Below are 13,228 nucleotides of genomic sequence, written 5' to 3' on the forward strand. Positions count from 1 at the left end.
GCTGTTGGTACACTGACCATATTTTGGTGCATGAGGGAACAGAGAACCCTCGCTCTGGTTGTGTTCTGGGGTGACTCCAGAAAATATCAGTGAGGGTTATTGAGCCGCTGCCTACCTTAGATGGGAGCATTTTGATTCAATTATTGGACATATGTGTGAGTGTATTCTTGAGCTTCTGTGATTGCAGTACTGAACTTATGAGTAAGGGCATTATCGAACCTATGTCATTGTGGGCGTGATTGGGCCTGTGTGAGTGCGAGCATTACTGTGCTGTGTGAGTATGGGTACTAAACATTTTTATTGACATTTGGAAACCAGCAAAACCGCGTCTGTGCTCCAGGTTCAACATAGTGCACTGGGTACGATTTCAGTAAAACATTTACATTAAGAAAACATCCCAACAATCTCATCCGATGATCTGCAAGGTCTAAAATAGATAGTGCATAGTGCATAGGCATATGCATAGTCATCGCACACTTTAGACTCAGGGCTCTCTCCCTCCCTGATCAAACTTGTTCACATATCTTTCCAGCCTCTCAAGTCACCACACGCACGTTTCATAAATGCCCCAACAACCAACATCCATTCCCAAGTGTTTTTCTTACTTAATAAAAAGGGATGGGTCATCTGTTGCAACCAATGTATCGTACTACCTATTTTCGCTAACAACACGGAGAAGGCAGAAAATTTAAATCAGGTACTACCCCATTTAGGTATGGGGGGTAAGAATTTTATACTTCGTTTAATCGTGCAGTCCATAGCTTTTCCCAGCATATCTATAATGTGCTCCTAGTATGTCTCCACTATTGGATACGTTCATAGCGTATGGAGCAAATCAGCCGTGCCATGTTGACATCCTGGGCTCTCTCCTGGTCTGGAGTGATATGTTTTACTGAGCGATAAAGGTGTAAGGTTTGCTTTGTGTAGTAGTTTATATTGCGTCAAGCGAACTCTCACATTAAAGTCAATCTATTTTTTTTTTTATATCACAGCAGAGTAAACCACTCTGCGTTCTTCGGCTGCATACCAACGTAATTCTCTAATGTTTTCGTAACATGTAAGGGTGGTGAAATGTTTTCATTTATTATCCAAGATGGACATTGACCTCCCAGCTTGTGTCAGCATGTCCAATACATGAAGTGCCTCTAAATTAGATGGCCTGGCAGAGAAACCCTCCCATGTTATTAGGATAGCTTTCGCAGTTCTCGCAAGAACGAGAAACTTACCTGATCCAAAGCCATATGAGCCTTTAGTGTTCTTAAAAGTCAGGAACGTATACAGATCCTCTAGTATAGAGCACCCTCTCACAGTAAGTCCCATTTCCCCTGCCTCTTGCCTTACCATGGAACCTTAGGGTAACCCCAAGTGTCCAGACGTCCTTGGAACGGGAACACATCGCAAGACTCTCTATCACCTAGTACCAGATCGTAGTCATCAGGAATATCAGTTTAAAACCCCCTGGTCTCTGTTTGAAGAACATGAACAAGAGGTTTACCAGAGCACTCGTATGGCATCTGGCCAGCGGCAATTGCTCCCCAAGGGCTAAAGTTGCGAAGCCAGATAATATTCAAATACCGGAGTACCTTAGCCCCTCTATCACACAGAAGCATTAGTGTAGTTAGTGTTATCCTGAGCCGGGTCTCCGCCCAAAACAAATCAGCCAGTATTACATCTTGTCTTTGAAATGTTGATCCAGGAAGCACCATTGCCATTCCCTTGTAAAATGTACAAGCAACTGTGTAGTATCAGCATCTTCACTAAAACAGTGAAATCAATTTACGAAAGGGGTAGCTTCTTCTAAAATGGAATTTATAGACCCATATTGTCCAAACTTTACCTACATTCATGACTTCTTTTTCCTCTTTTATAGGTAAACCTAATTCACAAATATTTAAACACTTTTGGTTACCATTGCAATTCCAGCAATGGGAGCAGGTTCTCATCACAGCGTTCCAAGCAGAAACAGCTGTGTATCCCATCTCTATGCCTCCATAGGTTCATGTTTTTCAGCTGGTGAAATTTTGTAATTTTAAATGTGCTCCAGGCACTTGTTTGTGAAACACGACAAGGAGTATTATATATAAGTAATTGTCTGTTTGAAATAAGTCTAAAGACCCAGTGTGCAATTTGAATAGTTCACTGTGGCTAACGTTGATTGGGATTCATCTCTACAGGATGCCATGTTTATGTTTCGAATGTTTGATGCCCAGGTATTGTGGGGTTATTTGGGCATACCTCTATACGTTTTGACATGGTGATTGTGAGTGGTTCTATAATCTGGGTAAATACGTGGTGACAAAGGTACCCATGCCTTATTCCCCGCCAATGATCCACTTTTTGGAAACTATCTCCTGCCCAATTTGAACTTTCACCATAAAGAAGGAATAGAATAGCTTAATACTATTTAGAATGTGTGCATCAAAGTTAAATCTCTTCAACACCCAGAACATACAGTCCCAGCTGATCATATCAAAAGCTTTCTCTTTATTAATGGAATCCATGACATAGGCCCCTCATAATTCTCCAAAGCGTGTTAAACATGAGCAAGACGGTGAATCTTTGCCATCATGTTTTTACAATGCACACCATCAAACTTCCATGCCAGCCCCACCGCTTTTGCTTTACTAATAATATGGACATCAGCACTATCCATAGACATGGATCTACGTGATTTAAAAATCTGTGCTGTCCTTATTTGGCTTAGGTACTACCTCTACCAGTTGTTGTTGTATGGTATAAAAAAAAAAAATTGTGTAGCAGTTTGGTACGGGCCCACCCTAACAGGGCGTTTATCTCTCTTGGACGATATCACAGTTAACGTTGCTCACCGAGATCACTGATTTATTCTGCTTGGTAATCTCCAAATCCAACAGACAATGGAAGAAGGACATGTGATCAGTATTCTCAGTATACCCATTTAAAAAGCAAATTTCCTATCTGTCTAGTTTCCACAATCCATTTTGTAGCTTCCCTACTCAGTTTGGTCCTCCCATTTGCAAATCAGTCTTGACCCTGCTCCAATGGGAACAGTCCAGCCTAACCTGCCAGGCCAGGTCCTCCCTGAACTGGAACACAAGCAACCCAAGACCGTTGTCACCCTTATTAGGTTGGACTTGTATCCATCATCTGTCACAGCAAAGCAGGCTCACAGTCTCATGCCCACAGTGTTTGCAAATCCTCGCACACTGCTGTCTGCTGAGCAAGGCAGACATGCAGCCTTCCTTGGCTTCAGACAACAATGCCAGCATGTAGGCTGGCCTACTGGCAAGCAGGCAGATTTGAAGCTGGCAGGTCCATTCCTACTTCGAGCTCACCTTGCTTGCGGTCTCTTGACACCACGCAGCCCAGTGGTTGATTACGCCCAAGCACCCACAGTCCATGCCGCAAGTCACCACTGCCACACTCGATCTCCACACAGATCACCCCAGTCTGTTCATCCCTTCCTGATGGATCTGTAGATCACTGGTCCAGTCTCAACCAAATACCTCGCTGTAGGTTCGAAGGCATAGGACCAGCAGCCAGCAGACTTCTCTGGCAATGTTAGGTTGATTGCTCCTCTCCCTGCTCTATCTTGCTGTCTCCCAGGGAGATGTAGTGCTTTACTTCCATACAACGCGCTCATTGGTCAGCAGTCGTGTTAAGCAATTCTCCCTCTCGACAACAGTACAGCAGTTGCATGTATAGGCCTGCAGGCTGTGGATGATGCGATTTAATGAAGGATAATTGAGGAAATCTGAAAGAAACAGGTTAGTATTAGATTCCTTACCTTAGAATATCCCCAGGTGTCAGAATGGATCCGGAAATTTTTGCATAGCAGTACCCCTGCGCGTCTGTAGGCGTCGTCTGCGGCTCCGCGTCTGTTGTCGACGTCATGACGTTGTTCGAGTACTTAGACGCCGCCCTCGAGCGCTGACGTCAGTTCTTCTTTTTTCCGCGCCAGCAAGCGCAGTTCCGGAGAGAGTGGTACCCTTTAGTCAATTTTTGACTAAACTTTTTGGATCTTTTTGATCTGCTTTTCGAGTCGACCGACTCCGACGGTGCCGGTAGGGATGCCCAGGTTCAAACCCTGTGTCGACTGCAGCCGACTGATGTCGGTTACCGACCCCCACCGACGGTTTCTTCATTGCCTGGGGCCCGACCACGACGACAAGTCGTGCCCCAACTGCCTGGCCTTGATGTCGAAGGCTAGGCGGGAGCGGTCCCGCAAGCGCCTCGAGCTCCGGCAGTCAGCCCCGCGCCGTTCGAGGTCCCGGTCCAGAAGGAGGTCGAGGGACTGGTCGCGGGGCCAGAGTCTTCCTAGCTCCAGGAGTCAACATCATTCCTCTGGCTCCAAGTCCTCAGGTAAGAGGCACAAGTCGAAGAGCCGACATCGCTCTTCTGACTCCACCCGCCGCTCGCGTGACGTGGCCGGGGGTTCGGGCGACACCGGCCACGCAGCTCTGCCAGAGCCGCAGGCGTCGCGCCCTGCTCTATACCTGCTGGTCCCTGGGCAGAACGCGACGCCGGAGATCAAGGCCTTCCTCCGTCGGGTTCTGCGGCGCCGACTGGGTCCCCAAGTGGGCCGGGTGCTTCGGCCCCGGTGCCGTCGGGTGCGCCAGCGCCGACTTCAGTCCCGGCGCCACAGGGCCCTGCCGGATCTGGAACCGGGTCGTCGCTGATCGACCTTACGACCTCGCCGGCGCCGACCCCCAGGGTGTCGCCCCCGGCGCCATCCCAGGACGACTCCGTCCCCGGTCCTACCCTCGAATCGGGTCAGCGACGCCGCTCGGCGCCGTCTTAGACGCCGCTAGGAGATTTTTACTTCTATGACCCGGCCCCATCCTTTGACCCTGAGTATCAGGAGATGGGTGGCGAGGAGGATTGGGAGGGGTCTGAGGACCCTCTGTTACGTGAGTGTCAGCCTTACCAGGACTGGGCAGGTGAGCTTGGGGATGCGTGGTCGAGACACTTCGCCAGACACTGGTTTTGTCTGCCCACCCCCCTCCCCCCTACCGTGGCTACGGAGGAGGGGGCTGCCTATAGTGTGGTGTTGACTCGGGTGGCCAAGGCCTTATCCCTTGAACTCCCCGTCGCAGCCGTGAGGACTAACCTCCTCACTGAGGTCCTTAAATCGCAGGCAAGCTCCTCGGAGCCTCTGCTGCCGTTTAATGAGGCCTTATCTGACATTCTTCTGGGCGCCCGCTACAGGTCCGCCTGTAGATAGGAACGTGGCCAGACGCCACCGCCCTGCTCCGGGCGACCCTTGCTTCCTGTCCACCCACCCCACCCCCGAGAGCCTGGTCATCCAGGCCTCTAACTCCCAGACCGCATTCCCAACGGCTCCCCCCGATCGGGGATCCAAGAGGTACATGGAAAGAAAATGTTCTCCTCCTCTAAGTTTGGGGTTGCGGTCAGTTAACCCTGCGTGCCTCTTGGGCCATTATACCCACTCTCTGTGGGACACGGTCGCGGCCGTGCTGCCACAATGTCCGCGGACTAAACTCGCCCAAGCCCTTGTGGAGGGTCGAGATGCAGCAAGGTATTCTATCCGATGTGGACTGGATACCACGAACTCGCTAGGTAGAGCAATGGCAACGACGGTGGCGATTCGACGCCACGCCTGGCTGAGATCCGCCAACTTTTTTCGGCTGATGTCCAAAACACCCTTATGGACATGCTGTTTGATGGCCGTCGCCTCTTTGGCGACAAGGCAGACAGTGTGCTTGAGCGCTTTAAGGACTCCAGGGCTATGGCCAAGTCCTTGGGCCTGTCGGCCCTGCACCAGCAACCTGCTGCCTTTCGCTCCTTTCGAGGCCAATGAAGGGTCGCCCCCACTCGTCCTGCCAGCCACGGGCCGCAGACTAACATCCAGCGCGGTGGCGGACGTGGTAACCGCCGTGGCGGTGCCCAGGGACAACGGTGAGGCAGTCCACATCCACCCCCTCAGCATCCGCCTCAAAGCCTTCCTAGTCCGAGCTTTCAGGCCCACATGACGCCAGTGGGGGGCAGGGTTCGCCATCACCTCCTTCACTGGCGCAACATCACTGCTGACAGGTGGGTGATGCAAATTGTCCGAAGGGGCTACTCCCTCCCCTTCGAGGCGACCCCTCCAGCTGTGCCACCGCAGTACCATTGTGTGTAGGGGGATCACTTGAATCTTCTGCGAGAGCAAGTTACGTCCCTCTTGGCCAAGGCGGCCATTGAGTGCGTTCCTGGGCCAGAAGTAGGGTGTGGTTGTTACTCCCACTACTTTCTGGTTCCCAAGAAGGGCAAAGGGGGCCTACGCCCTATCTTGGAACTGCAGAATGTCAACGGCTTCCTCCGGAAGGAGAAGTTCAGGATGCTGACTTTGGCTCAGGTCTTAGCTGCCCTGGGCCCGGGAGACTGGATGGTAGCGTTGGACTTGCAGGACGCTTATTTTCACATCCCCGTCCTGCCGCCCACCGGCGTTACCTGCGGTTCACGGTAGGCCACAAGCACTTTCAGTTTACCGTGCTCCCCTTCGGCCTTACCAGCGCCCCACGGGTGTTCACGAAAGTGATGGCGGTGGTCGCAGCTCATCTGCGCAGGTTAGGGGTTTCAGTCTTCCCCTACCTCAATGACTGGTTGTTGAAGGCGGGCTCGCCCCAGACAGTCGTCAGCCACCTCTAGACTACAGCCGACCTCCTGCACCTGCTGGGGTTCTCCATCAATGATCCGAAGTCACACCTGTGTCCCTCTCAGAAGCTCCTCTTCATCGGAGCGGTTCTAGACTCGGCGCTGTTTCGGGTTTATCCTCCCGAACAGCGGGTTCAGGATATTCAGTCTCTGATTCCGATCTTTCAGCCATTATCCCGAGTCTCGGTCAGGGTGAGGCTGCGGCTTCTGGGGCTGATGGCCTCCTGCATCCGCTGGTGCATCACGCCAGGTGGCGGATGCGGGCTCTGCAGTTGGACCTGAAGTTTCAGTGGGCCCAGCATCAGGGCAACTTGTCCGACCATGTCTTGATCTCGGAGGGCACTGTAAGACAGTTGCAGTGGTGGCTCACGGACTGCGATTGGGTCAGCGGCAGATCCTTTCCCTACCCCAACCGGAGCACGTTGTTGTGACGGACGAGACCCTCCAGGGCTGGGGGGGCCAAATGGGAGAGGTGGAGATCAGAGGCCTCTGGTCTCCGGTGGAGTCCCGGCTCCACATCAACCTTCTGGAGCTGCGGGCGATCCGGCTTGCACTGAAGGCATTCCTCCCCTCTGTCTGGGGGAGTGTAGTGCAGGTGTTCACGGACAACACCACCGCCATGTGGTACTGCAACAAACAGGGCGGGGTGGAGTCGTGGACCCCATCTGTGCCTCTGGCAGTGGCTGGAACATCAGGGCCTGACCCTGGTGGTTCAACACCTGGCAGGTTCCATTAACGCCAGGGCGGACAATCTCAGCCGTCGGTGCATGATGGATCACGAATGGGGTCTGAACTCGGACGTTGCGCAAGGTTTCTTTCAGCAGTGGGGAGAGCCTTGGTTAGATCTGTTCACCACAGAAGAGAACGCACTCGCTCGGAGACGCTTTTCGTCACGAGTGGAGCTGCGGTCTGTTGTACGCCTTTCAACCTATACCACTTCTGCCCAGACTGCTGAAGAAGATCAGACGCGACCGGGCCCAAGTTATCCTTGTGGCACGAAGATACTGGTATCCCGAGCTACTCAGCATGTCTGTCGATCCCCCGATTCGTCTGCCTCTTCCGGAGGACCTTCTGTCGCAGCAGCAGGGGACGGTCCTCCACCCGAACCTGTCCAGTCTCCACTTACATGCGTAGAGATTGAGCAGCGGCAGTTGAGGCCATTTGACTTGCCTCCTGAAGTCTGTAATGTGATTCTGGCAGCCAGGCGTCCCTCCACAAAATCGGTATACGCCTGCAGGTAGAACAAATTTGTGGCATGGTGCACAGCAAAGGCTGTGGATCCCCTTTCTGCCCCTCTTTCAGAGGTTCTCCTCTTTCTTCTTTCTCTTGCCCTGCAGGGCTCTGCTCTTGGCACTATCAAGGGATACCTCTCTGCGTTTCCGCCTTCTTAAGGCTCCCTGATAAGCCCTCTTTGTTCAAGTCCCCAGTTGTAAATAGGTTTTTGAAGGGAATCACTCATATGTTTCCTGCTGTTCCTTTCGTGATGTCTCAGTGGGACTTGAACCTTGTTCTGACTTACCTGATGTGCGCTCCTTTCGAGCCACTTCATAACTGTCCTCTTCGTCTCCTTACACTCAAGACTGCATTCCTGGTTGCCATCCCCTCTGCAATGAGAGTGAGTGAGCTCCAGGCTCTTTCCTCTAAACCTCCTTTCCTTTCTGTCCATCCGGGCAAAGTTGTGTTGCGGACGCGACCCTCTTTCCTGCCCAAGGTAGTCCCAGCGTTCCACATTGGGCAGTCCATCACCTTGCCCACCTTCTTTCCGCCTCCGCATCCCTCGAAAGAGGAAGAGAGGCTCCATCGTCTGAACCCAAAACGTGTGCTCTCATTCTATTTGGATCGCACACTCCAGTTCCGGGTGGATGACCAACTCTTTGTTGGTTAAGTGGGTGCTAAGAAGGGTCGGGCGGTGCACAAGCGGACCATCTCTCGGTGGGTTGTGTTGTGCATCAAGGTATGCTACTCTTGGCTAAAAAGGAGCCTCCTGTTGGGCTGAGGGCCCATTCCACTCTGGCCACTCTTCCTACTACTGCCCTTGGTCGGGGAGTCTCCATGCTGGACATCTGTCAGGCAGCTACGTGGGCCTCGCTGCACACGTTTGCGAAACACTACCGCCTGGACAGCCATGTCTGGAGAGATGGCTTCTTTGTCCGTTCCGTTCTCCAGGTCTTTCTGGTGTGATCAATGGTTCGCAGACCCACCACTGGGGTTCGTATTGCTGGGGTATCTATTCTAAAGTAAGGAATCTAATACTAACCTGTTTCTTTCAGATGCACAAGTTACTTACCTTCGGTAACGATATATCTGTAAGAAACAGTAGTTAGTATTAGATTCCTTACCGCCCCACCCATCCTCCCCGTTCTGCGAACCGATATATAGGGTTAAGGACATCCCCTTTCAGGGCCCTAGTTTCATGGCACCCGTGTTGGTTTTTATCATGGCTCTGCGTTTCTGGCACGGAAAAGCTATGTATAAGAACTGACGTCAGCGCGCGAGGGCGGCGTTTAAGTACTCCGACGTCATCCCGGCGCCAACGACGCCGACGACGGACACGGAGCCGCAGACGATGGCTACCGACGAGCAGGGGTACTGCTATGCAAAATTTTCCGGATCCAGTCTGGGGATATTCTAAGGTAAGGAATCTAATACTAACTACTGTTTCTTACATATATATCGTTACCGAAGGTAAGTAACTTGTGCTTCTGGTAGAACCTCAGAAGCCACAAAATTTCACGGCCAGTCTCCAATCTTGTCGTCCATGCTCCCACCCTGAATGTGGGCGTTATTGAACTGTGAGTGCATTACGTGGCCGCCTTGAGTGCAGGCACTTTAGAGCCCACATGAGCATTACTGGGCCGGTGTGAATACAAACGAGACCTGTATGAGATCATTAATTGATTTGTGTCTGTACCCTACTGATGCCCATGCACAAGTGTTAGTTGTGGCCCTGTGTAATTTTGGATTCTGTACTTGTCCCCATGGCAGCTTGTGGGAGTTGTCTCCTTGTTCTTAAGGATTAGTGACTAATTTCTTCTTTACCTACTTGGAATTGTAGTAGTTACTTTGTGCGAAATACCTGCTTCTGTACCTGACTGGCGTTCTTTGCCTTCTTTATAGTTTGGCGCCCTACCGTGGCTGGTTCTCGGTCATCTCGAGCCTCTGCTGCTCGAATTTCGTCTATTTCTACACGTTCAACAGCCTGAAGGTGGCCTGGATGAAGAGGGAGCCCCCCAGCACCGGGAAGGATCTCATCCTGGGCTTTGTGGCTGGTAAGAGACCTTGAAGTGTTTTTGTGAGAGACACCCCCATGAGATAAGTGATACCTACTGTGGTTGCGTGGCTGCTTACTGATGTGCCCTACCAGTATAATCCTGCTGCTTTGTGCCTGCAGATCCCATTAATGTTACATATAGGCCTAGTAAGGGACGCCAACTCTTTGGAAAAAATATTTGCACTTATTTTTCAAAGTGAAGCTGACTAGACCAATCCTATTTGTTTGTTACATTGTGGTATTGTATTCAAACGTCACATTGCATCCTGCTACACTGTATTACTATCTGATTATTAGCCAGAGCTTAAAGGGCGAAACGTATAAAAGATGAGGAGAAAGAAAAAGAAAGGAATGGTAAAGAAAGAGAGTTGGGGAAAATGCGGACATTGTTTAACAGTAGGTGAACTAAAGCTTGTTACCCATTCACATACGATAAAATTCAAAGAAGTGAAATTGACATTTGTGCTCTATCTGTTTTGCCCCTATTAAGGGGTCTCTCACGCTTCTGTTTGTTGACTCTGGAAGTCGAGGGGCGAGATAAGTGATAACGTGGTAAAGGGACAGACGGTTTTCAGATAGCACCACACTGACTGGCCAACAAATATGGTGGAAAATGTGGACATTGGTGTTTGGGTTTTGTTGGCCAGGGGTCGCAGTCTCAAACTCTACTTTTGTGTTCGTGCCCCAGAGTGTCTGGGTACCACGTGTCCTCAGGGGAGTTTATCGAGTTTCTCTTGGAGATTTAACATGTTTTCCCAGTCATGCGCTGCAAGAAACCTGGCTTGCCGAGCCCCCGCACCTGCAGGGGTATCTACGCTTTTTCTCCGGCGCAAAGAGCTTAGCCAAGTATGGTCTCTTAAGAGGAGGTTTGGTAACATATGTAGCTACAACTAGCTTTGAGATGGCTAAAGAAACCGGGCCCTCGGCGACAGCTGCACTCGCAGTTAACCTGACTCTGACTACAGGACTAGGTAAAATAATTAATAACTGCATCTTGGTTAATGCTTATATTCACCCCAAAGGAAAGAAAAAAGCAGCGGAGGAGTTATATGCATATATTGAAGAGTGCATCACGGGGGAAAAAACAGCGAACTTAGTACTCACTGGGGATTTCAACCTCAATCTTATGGGAACAACACAAGAGGAGGGTACCACGGCACAAAATACATTCTGGGCACTACCACAACAAAGTAAGCCACAAACAGCCAATCAATCAAAATTGGGAAAGAAGGTACTTGAGGCATTAGAAAACTTAAACATCAGGGCATTAAATGGCAGGTTTGCAGGGGATAACCCGCCAGCCTCAACTTTTCACTCAAGAAAAGCGAATAGCACGCTAGATTATACCTTCATGTCACTTCCACTCTTCCAATTCACAATATCTTATCAGATAGGGAACCAAACAGATAGCGATCATTGCCCTCAGGAAATCACTATGGACCTTGCTAAGCCAACTTACGAGCGTTCGAATGCTCCTAAAGAGTCCATCTACACCGTAAACTTTAAAAAGATCAAGTATTCGACCGCAATGGGCGAATTTTTGACTGGACTGGCAAAACAACATTATATGGAGCGCACAGGCCCTAATGAAGTAGCGAAATGGGTGCAGTTTACTTCCACCTTGGGGCAATATGCAACAAAGCCCAAACTACGCACAAGGACGAACAAGCTGGGCACCCTTCCCCAAGCATATAGAGGGAAAATTAAAGAAATGAAATACTCAATCTCTAAGTTAATGAGAGCAGCACAGTAGGACCACAACAACAAAAGGATGCTGTATCAACTCTCTAAACTTAAAGCCTCATTAAAAAAACTAAAGTGGGAAGCAAACAGAACTATAGAGGAACAACTCTGGGCAACACTTCATGAGGACATAAAAAAGAATGACGGTGCAAGGTTTTGGAAAACAATAAATTCATTAACGCACCCTGCAAAAACGGAGATAACATCAAACATCACAGAGGCAACTTGGGCAGTATATCTCGAAAACCATTTTAACCGAGGTCTGCCGGCCAATCAGAACATGAGCAAACCCTTTCCTGTACAAGCCCATGATGTCGGCAATAGGCTACAAAGGTGCCCAATCGACCAGGACATGGTGGGGGACACAGATCATATATCACTGGAACCCATAATAAAGCGGCAAATAAAGAAAGGAAGAAGGGAAGGCGCGCTGGGTCCAAACGGGATTCCGCCCGTCCTCTTCAAACAAGATATGGACTATTGGGCAGCGGCACTTGAACCCCTTTTTCGGGAGATCAGGCACACTAACATCTTGCCAGACACTTGGAAGGGCTCCATCATTGCCCCCATACATAAAGCAGGGGACAGGGGCCTTCCTCAAAATTATCGGCTAGTTGCCCTAATCGATAATGATGCGAAGTATTTTGCAGGTCTAATACTGGAAGAACTAAAGGCATGGGCCATGAGGAAATCTCTTATACCTGTTAATCAAACAGGCTTCGTTAAAGCAGTGGGGACAACAACAAACATACTGACGATGGGTATGCTTATAGATAAGGCAGAGATGAAAAAATTGCCTCTGCACCTCTGCTATATTGACTACAAAGCGGCATTTGATAACATTAACCGCAATCTACTATGGACAAAACTCAATGATTGGGGTATCTCAAAAGGTTTGTTGGAGCTGTTAATCAATCTACATACAGACACTTGGATTCAGATTAAGGTGGGGGACGGCTCAATGCTGTCAAGGCGGATACAAACTAATAACAGCCTTAAGCAGGGCTGCGTGTTGGCCCCCACATTGTTCAACCTGTTCCTGGGGCACTTGGTGCCCCTATTAAACAACTGCAACTCACACTCGCCAAAATTAGGAGGCCTCAATTTACCATGCCTCTTATATGCAGACGACCTGGTGCTAATAAGCCATACAAGAGTAGGGCTCCAAAACCTTTTAAATACGACCCAGAGATATTCCGAGTTAAATGACTTACTAGTGAACCTCGAGAAAACGCAAACAATGACAATCAGCAAGAACAAAAAGAAGAACGTTTTTTCGTGGTTCTGGAATAACACCTGTATCAAAGACACCTCGTCGTACAAATATCTAGGTGTGAAGATAGACAGTGGTGGCCAATTTAGCGAACAAAGGGCTAGCATAAGAGGCAAAGGCCTCGCTCTGGCAATCGCCTTAAAAACACTAAATAACAACCTCTCCGGCCCTTCTCTGACCCCTCTACTACATGTCATACGCACCAAACTGTTACCAACACTAACTTATGAGAGCGAGGCCCACCGAGGCAGAGATGCCGTAACACTTGACAGTACAATCGTGTCGGCATATAGAATCATCTTCAG

The 13,228-nt window shown here is 49.8% G+C and overlaps 1 protein-coding gene across 1 annotated transcript in view; it reads left to right on the plus strand.

Annotated features, from left to right (window-relative positions):
• SLC25A17 (solute carrier family 25 member 17) overlaps nucleotides 1-13,228 on the plus strand; it is a 337,066-nt gene that overhangs the window by 184,903 nt on the left and 138,935 nt on the right. The window contains exon 5 of the mRNA XM_086958413.1: nucleotides 9,754-9,905. Within this exon, the coding sequence (XP_086814539.1) occupies nucleotides 9,754-9,905 (152 nt within the window). The remainder of the gene's footprint in view (nucleotides 1-9,753; nucleotides 9,906-13,228) is intronic.

This window comes from Lissotriton vulgaris, chromosome 1_1 (assembly GCF_964263255.1).
Source record: "Lissotriton vulgaris chromosome 1_1, aLisVul1.2, whole genome shotgun sequence".
Lineage (NCBI taxonomy): Eukaryota > Metazoa > Chordata > Amphibia > Caudata > Salamandridae > Lissotriton > Lissotriton vulgaris.